Genomic DNA, 17,670 nt, shown 5'->3' with positions numbered 1-17,670 from the left:
TGAACGGTGTACTGTTCTAATACACTATATATATTGGTCTAATTTCAGTAATACTTACCGAAGTGGACGCGATCAATAACACAGTCAACAAGAAACACGTTTCAGTGAGCTAATCTTCAGCGATTTTTATTATTGAATTACGTAAATCATTTGATTTCCGTTGAGAGGTTTATCCCTTTGTTATCAGTCACAAACACGTGCATTTAGCCCCGCAATAGTCACCCGTCCGTGACCACCACAACATTGTCGTGTAGCCGCGCACGTGACAGCGCAAGGTCAGTATAGTGACCTTGAGAGAGTGAGAGAGACGCTACACACAATCCTTGTGATCTTCTCTTGTCCCCGAGTTCATATCCACGCATGTCGGCGACCTACAACGACAAACACCGGCGGTTTAAGTAGGACACGACTCCTGCAGTCTATGAAATTTCATTCAACACACTCAAAACCTCACACACGACACAGAGAGAGAGAGAGAGAGAGAAACCACCACAATGAAGCAATTCACGAGAGAGAGAGAGAGGGTGAGTGAGTGAGTGAGTGAGAGAGAGAGAGAGAGAAACCACCACAATGAAGCAATTCACGATCAGCCTGCAGTGGAAGTTTGAGGCAGCTTTTATGTGAAGGTATGGCAAGTTTGTTAGACATCTTTCTGTAAACTGTCAGCTATATAGGGGTAGCCCAGTAGTAAGTGTTAGCTCGTCACGCCGAAGACACGTCTTCGATTCCCCACATAGGTACGATGTGTGAAGCCCCCGTCGTGATACTGCTAAAAGCGGCGTAAAACTCAACCCACTCACTCACTCACAAGTAAAACCCCAAACGATTGCTGTATTCTGATGCTGTATTCTGCATCACAGAGTTTCAATATTCACCTGGTGCACTTGTGTGACATCTGGACTGTACGTCATCAAAGCTTAGAGCCTGAAACAGAATAATGTGAAAATAACTGGAGCTCCATACCAAATGTGACATGACTGAAACAGTATATCATGTAAATGAGAGTGGTGCTGTCCATGATGTGACACGACTGAACGATTCGCCTGAAACAGTATGTTGTGTAAATGAGAGAGTTGTTATCTGCGACTCACCTAGTACCTTACAAAATGTGGTCACATAATAAAACCGAGATATAACTCTTTAAAAGAAGAAACGCATAGGCGTTTTGGGCAGTTCATTTCGATATACTTTGAAAGCAGCCGTCATATATAGACAATTCCTATGTTTGAATCCCGTTAATCATGTCGTGGTTGTTGTGTATTGCGCGCAAACGCTTACCAACATGTGTTTGTAAACGTTTGTCATAAAAAATGAAAACGATGCATGCAAAAAATGTTATCCACGTGCAATGTGTCGGCACATGAGTAGAGACATCGACTATAAAAGACTAAACCAAATTCATCATTTCATTACGAAATTTACGATGTAAACGAAGATAAAAAAATGCCAAAATTGAATGCTACTGACCGAAACATCGCCATTGGACGTTTGGAAGCAGGGGACACTTCAAGACACTTCAACGTCCACCACAGCACCATATCTCGATTATGACATCGATATACCCGCTTCAATTCGACCAAAGAGCGACCACTCCTGCTCAGGACCGACTCGTCAAGGTGTTTCACCTACGTTACCGATTTGCAACAGCAACGGAAACTGCAGGACAGGTGCCTGGTCTTCGAAGAATTTGAGACCAAACTATCAGAAATCGTCTGAGAGAAGTGGGAATTCGAGCATATCGACCAAAGTTGGACTTGTCCTGACACGACTACACTCACAATGTCCAATGGTGCAACAGGGTACAGACATGGAACCTGGGGAAAGCATGGAACGCGTTTGGTTAAGCGATGAAGTTCGTTTCCTCCTGCCACGACGGGATAGGAGACAACGTGTCTATCGACGTCAACACGAACGTTTTGCGCCGAACTGCGTTCGACAGGTGGGCAGATTTGGTGAATAAAGCGGCATGGTGTGGAAAGCCGTGTCCTAAACCGATAGATCAGACCTAGTGTTGGTTCAAGGCATTCTGACAGCAAAAGGGGTGGTGTCACCAGATACTGACCTGAACGGCCCCTGGTGTCCACACATGTGCAGTGAGTGAACTGAATTAATGCTGACAATGACAACAACACATCTGTTCATCCTTGTGTCGAATTTCCTTTATCTATGTTCAAACTTAATCGAGTTATGTACATTTAAATAAGTTTAAAACATTTCCTTAATTTTGGTCTATGCGTTTCTTTTTTTTGAAGAGTGTATTTATAATATAACAACAATAATATAACAATTATTATTATAGAGACTGTGTCAGGCAAACAAAAGGTTGATATCATAATCACCACCCCCGCATGGTGGAAGTTCTAAAACTTGCAACGTATATAAGTTAGCGTACTTGCAAATGCATGCAACTTTTCATGTTTGTTTCGTAATGTTCACGCTGATCGCAGAAACGTGTAAACTACGTGTAACGGTGACCTTGACTCCAGACCAGAGCAAACAGTCATGGGTATTCTGAGCAGCCCCGTCGAGAGGGGATGGCACACAATACCTTAGAAACCAATCATCACCGCATCTACTTCCTCGTATCAAATGAAGGCTTGTGTTGGCGAGGACCACATTAAGTGGAAACATTTGCTTTGTACTCTATCAACCAACCAAGGCGATGAGGATTCTGATGCAAGCATAATAACGAGCGTTTGATTATCATCACAATAAAACTTCAAGTCTTCCGGATTTCTCAGTTCCACGCACTGTCTGGCTAGCTATAATTTCTACCCTACCGCCGCCGACCGCCGACGCCTCCAAAGTGCGCTTTCGCCGATGTCCGAGGTGGCTGTCCCCATGGTGGGCGTGGCTCGCTTAGCAGCGAGGAACTTCCGTACCTAAAAATATACAAAGTCGATGTTAGGTTCCAGTTGATGCTTGCATAATATGATCAACATTATTAAACTATACTTCCTATGATTATATAGGTAAATGGGTGTTTTTGGTATTTGATCTGTTGTAACTGGCACAACTTAGACGATGATTATATACAACCTATGTTCTATACATGATCTATTGTACCACCAGTGTTTACATGTCTTTCGAAACTGGAGCGCATGAAAATTAACATGAGGTAATTTTATGTGACATAGACGAACTCACCTCATCATTGCACAGACAGTGGAGGAAAAAAATCAGCAAACCCTGAAATGAAACATCCAGTCTATACATTTACTGATGATACACAAAACTTCGGTTATACCGAACCCAAACTCGTAATAACTGTAGTTCGTTATTCGCATATAAACGTAGTTTACTATAGCGATATATATACTCATGGAAACGAATAAGGGAACATATAAAAGTACAAGTGTTCCTTTAATCTTTTCAAGGTTTCTTCACAAGGTATGTATTGCACTGAGAGTGAAATTCTGGAAATAAATACAGGAACACTTGTATTTTCAGGAGTTCCCTTATTCGCTTCTATGAGTATATCTATTAACCATTTTAACTGAAATGTGACTGACACTTTTTAATTGAAGGCAAGGAACATCTGAACCTATTTTATTCATAAGGTTAGGTCCAGCATACTCAGCACAAGGTGGTAAACGAGAATGTTCTAGTTGTTGTATACGATTACTTCACGTGGAATCGCGCTCATATGAATAATACCCGTGAAGATCCGGGTTGGAATTGATCTTCAGTAACCCGTGCTTGTGGTAAAAGATGACTAAAGGGATCGGGTGATCAGGCTCACTGGCATATCATCATATCCTAATTGCGTAGATCGATGCTCATGCTATTGATCAATGGATGGTCTGGTCCAGATTCGATTATTTACAGATTGTCGCCATATAGCCGAAATGTTGCTAAGTGCGGCGTAAAACTACATTCACTCACTCATATGCATTGTCCGGCCAGCAATAGCCGGGTATTGTTAACCGCGGCCACTAACTAACACACCATATGCTTTTTGTTGACTGTTGTATCGTTAGGTGCTGGTGTCTATAGGCTCCCCAGCATAAACATTAATGTTTGTTTATGATTTAACTGAAAGCCCATCCCGCATATGACTACCGCTACACAACGGGAATTCATTACAACAGGAACAAGCAAACACAGGCGATCGCATATCCAAATATACTATCAAGACCTTGCATAATACGCTTGGTGTTTGTACTATATGTTGAGTGAGTGAGTTTAGTTTGGCGGCGATCTGTAAATAAACGAGTCTTGACCAGACAATCCAGTGATCAACAGCATGAGCATGGATCTACGCAATTGAGATACATGTGTCAACCAAGTCAGCGAGCCTGACCACCCGATCCCGTTAATCGCCTCCTACGACTAGCATGGGTTGCTGAAGATCAATTCTAACCCGGATCTTCACGGGTGTACTATATGTTGAGTGTAAGCCCGGGTTTGATTATGTGTGCACCTGCAGAGAGTTGCCGATGACGAACAGATAGTGGAAGATGGTGCTGTAGGGGACGAGGATGCTGATCAGCCACGTGACCCCTAGCAGTGGCAGCAGCATGGACATGGCTCTCAGGCTGGCTCTGGGGAAGACAGGAGATGGACGCTACTGATTTTAACTGTAAAACCAATATGACGTAATGGACATGGCTCTGGGGAAGACAGGAGATGGACGTTACTGCTTATAACAGTAAAACCAATATGACGTAATGGACATGGCTCTGGGGAAGACAGGAGATGGATGCTACTGATTATAACTGTTCTTATGACCAATATGACGTAATGGACATGGCTCTCAGGCTGGCTCTGGGGAAGACAGGAGATGGACGCTACTGATTATAACTGTTCTTATGACCAATATGACGTAATGGACATGGCGTCTCAATTGATAACGTTATGTCATAAAATGGTTAATTAACTTCCAAGAAGTGTACCTCGCATACCTGATGCGAGCAGCCTCTGTCTTCTGTGAGTTGGCCTTGAGGGTTAGAAACACCTTGATGACCAGGCCCAGGATGATCAGGTTGAACTACAACACCAGACACAATATATCACTGACACTTAAACATAATGGCAGCGTTATCACACTATCTCGGTTTAGTGCTGTGCAAGAAATGACATACGCTGACATATAGTTTAAAAGCAGCACAAAGTAACGAGTATTGTAAAAGAATAAATGATCAGTGTTTCTGGGGACCAGGGAGGACTTGAGATCAATATCAGAGCTTATTATCATCCGTTGTGCTAGAACCTGCCACCAACGATGCTGCACTGTACCCTTTTAAAATGTACACATGGAACAAAGTGTCGCAACACACAATATGTTTCATAGGATCAATATGTTACCGTTCACCATAGTCATACACTTATCCGAGCCTCTAATTAGCTTACTATCTGGATACTTGGCTATACGTAACGAAATCAAGTGCCAGGTCGGTTCGAATCTGGTGCAGCTGTTCGGGTATTGAGTTGTGCAATGTATTTGATTATATTTTACTGTGAAATGGCCTATCAAACATGAAACGCAAGTAGCGACAAGTTTGTTTGTCAGTTCATAATTGGAATATGTGTATATGTCCGCACCGGGTCAGATCACTAGAGTCATCACACTTACGATGACGATGAGGAGCATGGGTGCCATGAAAGCCCAGATGAGTCCGTGTTCAGCTGACAGCCAACAGCTGATTGGTAATGAAGGGCTGGATTAGTAGAAGTCATTAAGCCAGATCATTATGGGTCTGTATGTTCATGGTCACAGTACAACCATCCAGGAATCATAGGCTACAACATCTTAGAACACCAGCCTTGTTTCATAACCAACATGGGTCCCGAGCCACAAAGCGTTCGTAACGTTACGACATATCGTAATAGCTTACCATAGGCTAACAATGTCGTAGTGCTACGAACGCTGTGTTGATCGGGACCCAATACAGTTGTGCACCAATTCCTAATCAATTCCACCTTACCTGGCGCTACCATAAATCACACACCATAACACATAGTACGCATATCACCTTAATTCATATACAAATCAGCAATCCCATTCCCTGTTATAAACACAACATAATACATGTATACACAATGAAGAACATATTGCATTCCACAACTCATATCCTTTGCACCGTAATCTAAAATCACTCACCTGTCCCCCGGGCCATCGCCGTAGTGAGGGAACTGTATACCTACGGAGAGGATGACGATGATGATAGGCACGCCCCAACCGATGACTGCGTATTTGAGACGCATGTCACCGTAGTTGTGGTGACTCCGTAAACAGCTGAGGTAAAGACAAAGTCCTTCAAGCATCATCCACGTAAAGCCAGCCATGAAGAAAAAGTGCATCGAGATCGCCACCACCTTGCACAGGACCTACAGTGCGATGGGAACAGTGTAACACTTCCACGAGTAGATGAGATGTAGTTTTAGGTTTTTTCGCAAGGGCTCACTTTTAGTTGTTTTTTTTAAATGTGGTTTGACTGGGGTCACAGGGTTACCCTATAGGTAATCATATTCCTATGTTGAACCGACACAGAAGTGACAGACTGCATGAAGACCACACATTCATGCTCTAGTCCGTTTGGCTGAAAAGCGGACCGATGAATTGCAATCTAACTCGAAAACTAATAAACATAAAATATTCAATGAAACACTGATCATAATCGAAACGTCAGATCAACTCTGTGAGATCTTTGCAGAATTTATGTCCTAAAAATAAACAAACTATCATTAAAATATTGACACAGTTCATTATTTGTTGCGAGGGAGGAGTGCAGAGAAAGGGACAGCCAGGTGTGCGAGAAAGGATGGAGACGGCGCAGCACAGGTTAATGAATCAATAACTTTGTCGGCACTTGTGCACGTGCTTCTCTAACACCTGGCTGTCCCTTTCTCTGCACTCCTCCCTCGTAACAAATAGTGAACTGTGTCAAAATTTTAATGATAATTTGTTAAACAACTTTTTTAATTTTAGGACATAAATTCTGCAAACAAATCACAGGGTTGGTCTGATGTTTTGATTATGATCAGCGTTTCATTGAGTATTATATGTTTATTACTTTTCGAGTTAGATTGCAATTCATCCGTCCGCTTTTGAGCCAAACAGACTTTACCAGTAAATAAATCTTCATTTATTTGGGGAAAACGTGTAGTAAAAGGTTGATACTGAAAAATTCATTTGTATCTATGTACATGATATATAGTAGATGTGAGAAGACTCACCTGGCTCTTGTGGGCGTCACTTGAAGCAACAAAGATAATCTGGGCAAGCATGAGAGAGCCTGCCAGATTTGCATGGATCAAGATCCGTTCCCGGTGCAGCATCCTGCATCACAGCCAGTTAGTTTTGAAGTGTGCATTTGTAGCTCTAATTATCAATCGGCCAATAACTATAATTCAATATGTTTCAATACCTATCATTCAATGTGCTTCAATACCTATGGTTAAATGTGTTTCAATACCTATCATTCAATGTGCTTCAATACCCATGATTCAATGTGTTCAAATACCTATGATTCAATGTGTTCCAATACCTATGATTCAATGTGTTTCAATACCTATGATTCAACGTGTTTCAATACCTATCATTCAATGTGCTTCAATACCTATGATTCAATTTGTTTCAATACCTATGATTCAATATGGTTCAATACCTATCATTCAATGTGCTTCAATACCTATGATTCAATGTGTTTCAATACCTATGATTCAATATGGTTCAATACCTATCATTCAATGTGCTTCAATACCTATGATTCAGTGTGTTTCAATACCTATGATTCAATGTGTTTTACAGTGTCCGTGTTGTCCTGTAACGACAGCAGACATCATACAGGTGTGAAGGAAGGGCACCGTTACCTGAGATATGTGAAGCTGAAGAGGGTCATGGCCAGTCCCAGGATGGACAAACTACAGCCAACAGCTGACAGTATGTACAGCACTCGCTCATTGATATCAGATACCTATAGACATGGGCCAAAATAATGTATCAGTTCATATAATAAGATCATCTGCGGTTTCTCATAAAATACATTGTTATTTTAAACCATGGTTGCTCAATGTCCATTTACGATTTTATGCCAAGTTGGAATTCTTTGGATTCAATGCTTTCTTTCCGATCAGATGAATGTTTAACCCAGTTTTGAATTCGAGCCATATATCAAATAATCCAAGTACATCATGAATAGAATAAAATTGAACTAACTTCATCATCGTTGTAGTACAACACAAGAACGGCGAAGCTGGTGAGATGGTCGCACGAGCAGGTCGTATGGGTTTTATTCTGACTCAGTAGATGACACCCGGTGTCCGACCATTCAGCTTCGTTGGTGTTCCAGAAGGCACAGATACGGGTTTTCTCTTCCTCGCCCTGACACACATGCACACATATTACAGAACAAAGCTATAGATCACAGAGTACACTTACAAACACGTCTTTGTTTCCAAACCAATTTTATCAATCTAGGTGAAGTGTTGTCAATTTTGTTGATGTTGTAAATTGATTTCTATACCCTGACATTTTGAATTTCTATCATGCGTACATAAATTGTTGACAACCTTTCTGTCAACTCGTGCCACTGTGAAGTTGATTGCGTTGGGTGTTTCTACTTTCGCTTTGTGGGGATAGTGCGCATCCTGAACAGCTACAGAGATGACCTGGCTGCCCAGCTTAGCCTTCCGGTACTTCCGGCTTCTTTTTGACATCTTCCGGTGCAGGTTCTTGTAAACAACAGTGGACACCCGCCCTGGTCAAAATCAAAAGTAAATAATAAGTAAAACTGTTTTGGAGAACAGTAGGGAACCAGTGTGATATGGAAGTGTACAGTGGTCATCGAATATTAGTTTGCCGCCTGAATACGACAGTCACCTGTTTGATTGCATAATAGAAGAGATAACATTCGAATATTATTTTCTGTATCTACATAATGAAATTTATCTTACCTTCATGTAAAATACTTTAATTTCATTGGTCCATGACGCTTTAACACGTGTCCGTGTCTCCCCTCCCAGGAGGGTGACAACTGGACAAAAATATTACCCGCTGCCACCTAACCGCCTAGCTCTCCACCGAGAAGTTGAAGCGCTTACAATCGTATGACGTCATAATATGACACATGTCGTGCCCAGAGTTCGAAAACCGTTTGTGTTCACTTTGTACAGATATATTTTTCCGACTTTCACTGCTTTATCTAAGCTTTTTTATACATTAAATGGTTTGCACACTCAACTTTAAACACAATTAAACCATTTTTATAGCAGTTTTAAGCTTGTCAGAATATGTTTTACTGATTTTTAAAATCCAGTCGAGAGGCAGATGCCATTTTGTTTACATGTCATATAGTCAGCCGCGGTCTTTAACATAAAATAAAATGTTTTGTACATATAACATGGCGGTAAGATAAATACGTTGTATGCTTCTCCCTCGGGTAATATGGTCTGATGTACGCCTCTTTGTAGCAGTGTCATCCCTCGCCTACCGGATCGTGTGATACTGCTACAAAAAGGCGTACATCAGACCGTATTATCCTCCATAGGAGCATACAACTTATAGTGTAAGTGAGTTTAAATTCTATACGTATATATGGACCGCTTATTCCACATGGCAGCTATATTTACCGTGTCCAGCAGTGAAGACCGAGGATGCTAGATGTATGTGATCGGTGTGGTGATTCTCGTGGATGTCCAGCTCGTCTTTACTGCCATTGAATGTGACGATCCGGACATCTGCGTATCACATCAAAACACTTACTCAGTGGTACGTATCAAATGAAAAACATGAGTAAGTGAGTATGGTTTAACGCCGCTTTTAGCTATGTTGCAGCAATATCACGGCGGGAGACACAGATGGGCTAAACACATGGAAAACATGAACTCAGAGGTATGTATCTAATGAAAAACACCGAGTCGGTGATAGGAATCTGATGAAAAGAGTAATTTTGTTACATGAATGGGAACATTGATACATTGTATACAACCAACCGTTCACATTGGACACAACTTACAGAAGCTCTCATACATCTCCTCCACTGATATCATCTTCGTTGCAAGCATCACATTCTCCATCGCTTCCAAGACAGCCTCGGGCTAAAGAGAAAGCATAACGTTCGTGTGAGCGCATGCCTTACACTCATAGCTGGACTAATAGAACATCTACATCCACAACACATCTGTATGAACATCTACATCCACAACACATCTGTATGAACATCTACATCCACAACACATCTGTATGAACATCTACATCCACAACACATCTGTATGAACATCTACATCCACAACACATCTACATCCGACATCCAACACAATATCACATCATGTATGAACATCTACATCCACAACACACTGTATGAACATCGACATCCATCCCAACACATCTGTATGAACATCTACATCCACAACACATCTGTATGAACATCATCTGTATGAACATCTACATCCACAACACATCTATATGAACATCTACATCCACAACACATCTGTATGAACATCTACATCGACACAACACATCTGTATGAACATCTACATCCACTAACACATCTGTATGAACATCTACATCCACAACACATCTGTATGAACATCTACATCGACATCCACAACACATCTGTATGAACATCTACATCCACAACACATCTGTATGAACATCTACATCCACAACACATCTGTATGAACATCTACATCCACAACACATCTGTATGAACATCTACATCCACAACACATCTGTATGAACATCTCCACATCACATCCACAACACATCTGTATGAACATCTACATCCACAACACATCTGTATGAACATCGACATCCACACAACACATCTGTATACATCCACAACACATCTGTATGAACATCCACATCCACAACACATCTGTATGAACATCTACATCCACAACACATCTGTATGAACATCTACATCCACCAACACATCTGTATGAACATCTACATCCACATCTGAACATCTACATCCACAACACATCTGTATGAACATCTACATCCACAACACACATCCACATCCACAACACATCTGTATGAACATCTACATCCACAACACATCTGTATGAACATCGACATCCACAACACATCTGTATGAACATCTACATCCACCAACACATCTGTATGAACATCATCCACATCCATACATCTACTGTATGCTACATGTACATCCACAACACATCTGTATGAACATCAACATCGACATCTACATCCACAACACTTCTATATGAACATCTACATCCACAACACATCACATCTACATCACACATGCGCAACACATCAGTATCACATTCACATCCAAATACATCCTTGCATCCAGACCTAAACAAATAACAATATTATACACCTACATTCACAACTTTGAAACTCAATGTAACACATTCACCACATCCACCCTATCGTACACACGTTGCCTGACCTGGCCATCCCGCTCCACGCCATCCTGGTCTTGCTCCTGGTCTGGATCCATCATAGACATGACGGTAGACACGCTGGTGGCATACATCTGTGTACAAGTCAAAACATTGTACACTACACACTTTAATGTATATGATACACTAGATGACATAGAGGTGAAGTAATAGAACTCAATGTTTATCTATATTAGGGAACCCATGCACAAATGAGATGTATATCGGGTGTCCCCCAAAACTGTGAACAGGTTTTTGATAAGTATTTTCTCAGCGATAGATAAACCGAATTTATTTTAAAAATAAACCATAGGTTATCATCAACAAGTCCACAAAATTTCTAATAGATTGGTCGCAAATTCTGTGAGCATTGTCAATTCAATTCTTTATTCTCATAAACCACCTTGGTGGTACAAGAGCATATATTGTAAACATATATACAAATATAAATTCAAATTCAAGATGGCAGTAAACAACATATTAACATTTTTTCTGACAAGAGATGATAGATGTAGGATATATTTTGATAGATTTACTATGTCTCGAGATGTTTTTACAGTTAATATTTTCGTGAACTTTGTTTCATTGGGAAAAGAGGTTAGGTGGGAGGGTAAATATTCTTTCCTCAAAGTATCTAATGCTTTGCAATGAAAAATATAGTGGTATTCATCTGCGATGCTTTTAGAAGTGCATAGTTGACACGTTCTCTCGTCCCTTAGAATATTATACAGCGGCCCGTCTCAATAGGTAAACTATGGTTACATGTTCTAAATCTCAATAATGGTAAAGAAATGCGTTTTGGAAGGAGGAGATATACATCAAAATTGGGACATGGCTTTAGGTGCTGATAGTGTATACCCTTAGGACTAGAAATAATGTCATTGTGCCAGTTTTGGATAAATTGATCTTTAAGAATATGTTCAACTTTTGAGACCAGCCACTGGGTAGTACAAATTGAGGGATTTTCAAAAACATACGAGAGTCCAGTATTGTCTAATATATTTTAACGTGCTTGAGACAGGGATTATCTTTTTATCTATTGATCTTTGAAGTGATAAATACTTGTAAATTAAGTTCGTAAGCTTAAAAACACCTTCTTGGTAAGTTAAATTGTGCCAAAAGTTTAAGAAACGTTTATATATCATAATAATAATAATAATAATAATTGGGAATCTTCCAAGTTCCCCATACAGCATGAAACGAGGGGTTGAATTTCTTAATCCTGTAATTTTAAAGAATTTTCTCCAAAATTTCAAGGTTTTCAAATTCAAAAAAGGCATGTCAAAAAATACAATGCCATATGGGAAATCCGTCTATGCTCAATATGGCCTCCATCTTCCTTCACAACTAAACGAAGCCGTTTCTTTCAAGCAGAAATGCTTTTACGTATTTCTTCCACCGACATCTCCTCCCATCACATAATTATCCAGTCCTTTAACGCCTGCTCGGTCAATTTGTCTCTCACTCCTCGGTAAACTTTTCCCTTTAGAGAGTCCCATATATCATTGCATTTTTTTACATGCTTGTTAGAGGATTTGACATTAGTCGCATAAATTGCAACCAATCTCATAGATATAGTATATATTTGTTGATGATAACCTGGGGCTACTCTGAAAAATTAATAAATTCGGTTTATCTATCTATACCTGTCAAAAACCGGTTCACTTTTTTAGGACACCCGTTTTCATCATCACCATAAATGCATACACGTCAAACTTTTAATTTCAGTGTTAAAAATTGTGTTATATCTTAAAGTTGGTGTACCTACAACTAGGTCCAATTGATGTCGTATATATACCTGAAAAGTATTTTTATCACACGTTTCCATGGCTGATAACTTGACTATTGCATCAGTCATTTTTCTGACATCGGTTTGACTGGCAGCCCCGACATGAGACACAACTCGACTGAAGTGTGACACCAGGGCCTCCACCTCAACACTAGACATGTTGGAGATTGGCGACGTGGCGATAGAAGTCAGCATACCTTCCATCTCGTGGAGAGGAATCTGCTGCAAATAGGAATTTCATCTATGGGTCAAATGTACCTGGCGTATATTAACTCCAGACTATTGTTATCAGTCCCTCAGCTCACGACAATAGTATGGGCATCGTTTGTTTTCATGTGTTTCTCGTAGCCACCCAATTCTGAACATGTTAGTCGGTTATTACAATTTCTCGCGTTCATTGGATTTGTGTCAGCGACTTATTAAAAGATAAACATTTTACATGACGAGGCGGTACGTTGTTGGTTCGAATCAGCGGTGTTGTAATGAAAAGTCTTTTTTATTTCTTATTGTTTACTTATTTTTTTACTTATTTTTTTAATCATTTTGTATTTATTATTATTTTTGGGTGGGTGGGGGTGGGTGGCAATAAAATTAGAAGGGTGGGTCGGGCGATGAGAAACACAGAAAATAAAAGTGCTGCCCTATGTTATTGTTTTGTAGGAAGACTTTATAAGAGCACTAACCTTATATGTAAAGCATTTTCCATATTTGCTTCCATGTTCATGTACTTGTGGCATTACAACCAAGGCAGTATTTAAAATACTCACAAACATACATTACTGTATTAGTTTACAACAGACTGGACCTCGAATATGAACGATGTCAATGTGTGAAGCACCTGTGGTCTTCCACGTTGAGTTGTCAACTGTGTGCCATCCGTGGTAGCCATGGTTACACCAGTCGTAACCCCATGTGTTGTGTCCGTGACAGTCGATGTTGACGTTGTGGGGGTGGTGACGTGAGCGATCGTTGGGGTGTTGGCTTCGTATTTGGGAGTGATGAATGTCTCCCCACAGTCTGCCCCTGGCCTTGCTGTGACACACTCAGTCGTGGTGGGAGATGCAATGTCAACAGAACTGGGGAGGGACACGCCCACATCTGGTAACAGTCACATCACTGAGGAACATGCACTGTACTAGTGCTGTAACAATGCATCGAACTATCGATGGATTGCAATTATTGTTGAGTAATCGATGGTACAAACGAAAAACTATCGATGCATCGATAGTATGTGTGACTATCGATAGTTTAGTAATTGACTAAATGCTAATAAGTGCCTAGCGCAAAATACAAGAAGTATCACTTTGATTTACAGTTATCCGCCTCTGTAACCTCTTAAACAAACATGGCGGCAAACACGGCATGCGACTCGGAGTGGGAAATTGTGAATAACAACAAGTTTATGTTTTAACTGTTGACTTGATCTGGGTTTTACGTTTCTTGTCAATTATTAAAGAAACTGAAACTACTTCAACTTGTTTTTATTTCATATAAACTATACATTCATTTGGGAAATGACTTCAAATGAGACAATTCAAGGAGAAAAGAAATATTGTAATAGTTGATCGCAATAGACTATCGCTATCGCAATAGTTGTTTCCCCCTCAATAGTCCCCACTACGCTGTACTGAACTTTGATCTAAGGAGTTCTTAAAAATATTGAGTGATTGGTTGTGAGACGTATGCAAGAAAATCAAAAAGTCTGCAGGGACGATTACACGCAGTTTAACTAATCATTTCTAGATGCCATGAAAGCATTGTGAGGAATCAAATGTTGGACAGAAGATTAAAATCATCAAAGAGTTTAATATACCGGAGGATATGGTTATCTTTGGGTTTTCTGTTTAAGTGTTGATGCTCGAAACATATGTACATAAAATGTCTCTAAGAATAAAAGTCAAAGTAATTTAAACACGTTAATCGGAAATATAACAAAGTTCTTTGTGACTATAGTTACAGTGACTCCAATTCAATGCACAATACAGGCGTCAAGCACTTGGGAACAGTTAGAATACTGCCACCGTGTCTTTACTCTAACCAGGTTAGGGCGGAATTAACGCGTCTACTTCCTGATTGGATGACGATGTGGATGGTATCGCATGATATCAAGTATTAGCGTTAACAAACTTTTCAGACAGACATCTAATGAGCGCACCAATAATTCTCTTCATCATCACCCATAAACTCAACGCACGGATTGCATGTGGACAACGCAGTAGCCCCATACACGCGCATGGGGTGTCATTCTTGATTTTGACGGTTTTCAAGAAGGTCGAAAAATCACTGTAGGCCATTAATCTTGACAAACATCTTGCATCACACAGTTGTTGGTGTTTGTTTCTAGCCGAGGATTTTTTCTTTTTCTTTTTTTATTGTTTAATAATGAAAATCGTATGCATGCAAATTTAACGTCATACACCTATCATCTTTCAAGAGCGATTACTGTACAAACAACTGTGGTCACAGGGAAGTGCAAGTGGTGATGCGCTTTCAAAACATTCATTATTATTAAATTAACATTGATTGACTCAGATATATCTCCCAATTTTGTCAATCGTAAATTAAAAATGAAGTTCCCAAGTTTTTTTCTGAAGAGTATATATGGGTGATACTGAAGGTGTTTGAACCTGACCCATTTAGTTCGTTTATGACAAAGGCACAGATACCAGCAGCTTACTGATACGGTTGTTGTTTTATTTCATATGTATCATGTGAAGATGTGCTGTTCGAGATTGTTAAATAGTATCTGTGGATTCACTGACTGACTGAGTATGGTTTTACGCCGGTTTTAACAATATTCCAGCAGAACACGGCGATGGACACAGGAAATGGGCTTCACACTTTGTACCCATGTGGAGAAACGAACCCGGGCCTTCGGCGTGACGAGCCAACGCTTTAACCACTAGGCTACCCCACCGCCCCTATCTGCGGATACAATTCCAGGTGGTTCATGGGCACCACCAGGGATGTCCTGTCCACGAATCGCTGGTGTGGAACCTATCACTCTCTTTCACGTGCCTGGCAGAGGAGTTAAAGAGAATCATCTACCTCAACATACACGGATCTGGTTCAAGTGTACACAGGACATGAATACCTCTCTCATCCCTCTAACCCAGGAACAACAGAAACATCACATACCTCAACATACATGGGTCAGGTTCAAGAGCTACAGGAGAACGGCACCTACCTCTCTCACACAGGTATCTGATCCAGGAATTGCACGGGATTGCTGTTAAGTCGTCCGATTTTAAAGCGAGACAAGTATTGTTTATCTCCATGTGATCTGTGATGTTGTTCCATCTGGCGAAGAAAGGCTCCGTAGTGGTGTCTAGCCAGTAGTAGGTCATGCTGCCGTTCACCTCCACGCGGGTAGCCCCGATAATCACATCAGTCACTGGGGAGATGCCAAACAAGTAGAAACAATTCAGGATTTGTACACCCAATAGAAGTGTTAATGCCAAGGATGGAACAGTTCTCTTTTGTCTTGACTGGACATCTAAACACAAGAGAAAAGTCCGAGACTCGGACGCTTGCAAGGTATTGCGGTGAGTAATTTTCTTTGATACATTTTATATTCCAGTCATTTGGTGGCATTTATTCATCGTCAGGGTCCGTTTTAAGTTTGACAAATTCAAGCTGAAAAACTGTATTTTGACTAACTGAGGATCTATACTTTTCAGAGGAACTGCCCAAAATTGAAAAAGATATAAATTTCTAGTAAAAGTTCTAATAATAAACGAACTGGGAACAAAACAGAGTCTTATGACAGCAGGTATTATGACCGCCAACAATCTTGAAGGATGAGAGGGGTGGAGAGTATTATGAAACTAGATGCTATGGCGGCCAGCGATCTTGAAGGATGAGAGGGGTGGAGAGTATGATGAAACTAGATGCTATGGCGGCCAGCGATCTTGAAGGATGAGAGGGGTGGAGAGTATTATGAAACTAGATGCTATGGCGGCCAGCGATCTTGGAGGATGAGAGGGTGGAGAGTATTATGAAACTAGATGCTGCTATGGCGGCCAGCGATCTTGGAAGGAGAGAGGGTGAGGGAGAGTATGATGAAACTAGATGCTATGGCGGCCAGCGATCTTGGAGGATGAGAGGGGTGGAGAGTATGATGAAACTGAGATGCTATGGCGGCCAGAGGATCTTGGAGGATGAGATGCTATGGCGGGGCGATGAAACTAGATGCTATGGCGGCCAGCGATCTTGAAGGATGAGAGGGTGGAGAGTATGATGAAACTAGATGCTATGGCGGCCAGCGATCTTGGAGGATGAGAGGGGTGGAGAGTATTATGAAACTAGATGCTATGGCGGCCAGCGATCTTGGAGGATGAGAGGGGTGGAGAGTATGATGAAACTAGATGCTATGGCGGCCAGCGATCTTGGAGGATGAGAGGGGTGGAGAGTATGATGAAACTAGATGCTATGGCGGCCAGCGATCTTGAAGGATGAGATGAGGGTGGAGAGTATGATGAAACTAGATGCTATGGCGGCCAGCGATCTTGGAGGATGAGAGGGTG

At 40.9% G+C, this 17,670-nt stretch overlaps 1 protein-coding gene across 1 annotated transcript; it reads right to left on the bottom strand.

Annotated features, from left to right (window-relative positions):
* Positions 1 to 78: 78 nt before the first annotated feature.
* Positions 79 to 9,061, bottom strand: LOC124285666 (adhesion G-protein coupled receptor D1-like). Its single transcript, XM_046721939.1, has 13 exons — positions 9,046 to 9,061; positions 8,515 to 8,702; positions 8,162 to 8,326; positions 7,816 to 7,919; positions 7,180 to 7,282; positions 6,104 to 6,330; positions 5,576 to 5,642; positions 4,905 to 4,990; positions 4,424 to 4,544; positions 3,148 to 3,189; positions 2,781 to 2,882; positions 876 to 924; positions 79 to 371 (listed from the first exon to the last, which is right to left on the bottom strand). The coding sequence occupies exons 1-13, from the start codon at positions 9,059 to 9,061 to the stop codon at positions 349 to 351; spliced, it is 1,293 nt and encodes a 430-aa protein (XP_046577895.1). The 3' UTR covers positions 79 to 348.
* Between the last annotated feature and the right edge of the window lie 8,609 nt (positions 9,062 to 17,670).

The sequence above is a fragment of the Haliotis rubra genome, unplaced genomic scaffold, assembly GCF_003918875.1.
Source record: "Haliotis rubra isolate DU_JTF1 unplaced genomic scaffold, ASM391887v1 Scf365, whole genome shotgun sequence".
NCBI classification, from domain to species: Eukaryota; Metazoa; Mollusca; class Gastropoda; order Lepetellida; family Haliotidae; genus Haliotis; species Haliotis rubra.
Note: the sequence above shows the minus strand (reverse complement) of the source record. Positions and strands in the feature narration are given on the sequence as shown.

What these genes read in the sequence shown, in the direction of transcription:
- LOC124285666 (XM_046721939.1), bottom strand. An exon ending in GGCGATGGCCCGGGGGACAG is followed by an intron (nt 5,643 to 6,103) that starts GTGAGTGATTTT and finishes ATTACCAATCAG; the next exon opens with CTGTTGGCTGTCAGCTGAAC. An exon ending in ACAGAGGCTGCTCGCATCAG is followed by an intron (nt 4,545 to 4,904) that starts GTATGCGAGGTA and finishes TGTCTTCCCCAG; the next exon opens with AGCCAGCCTGAGAGCCATGT.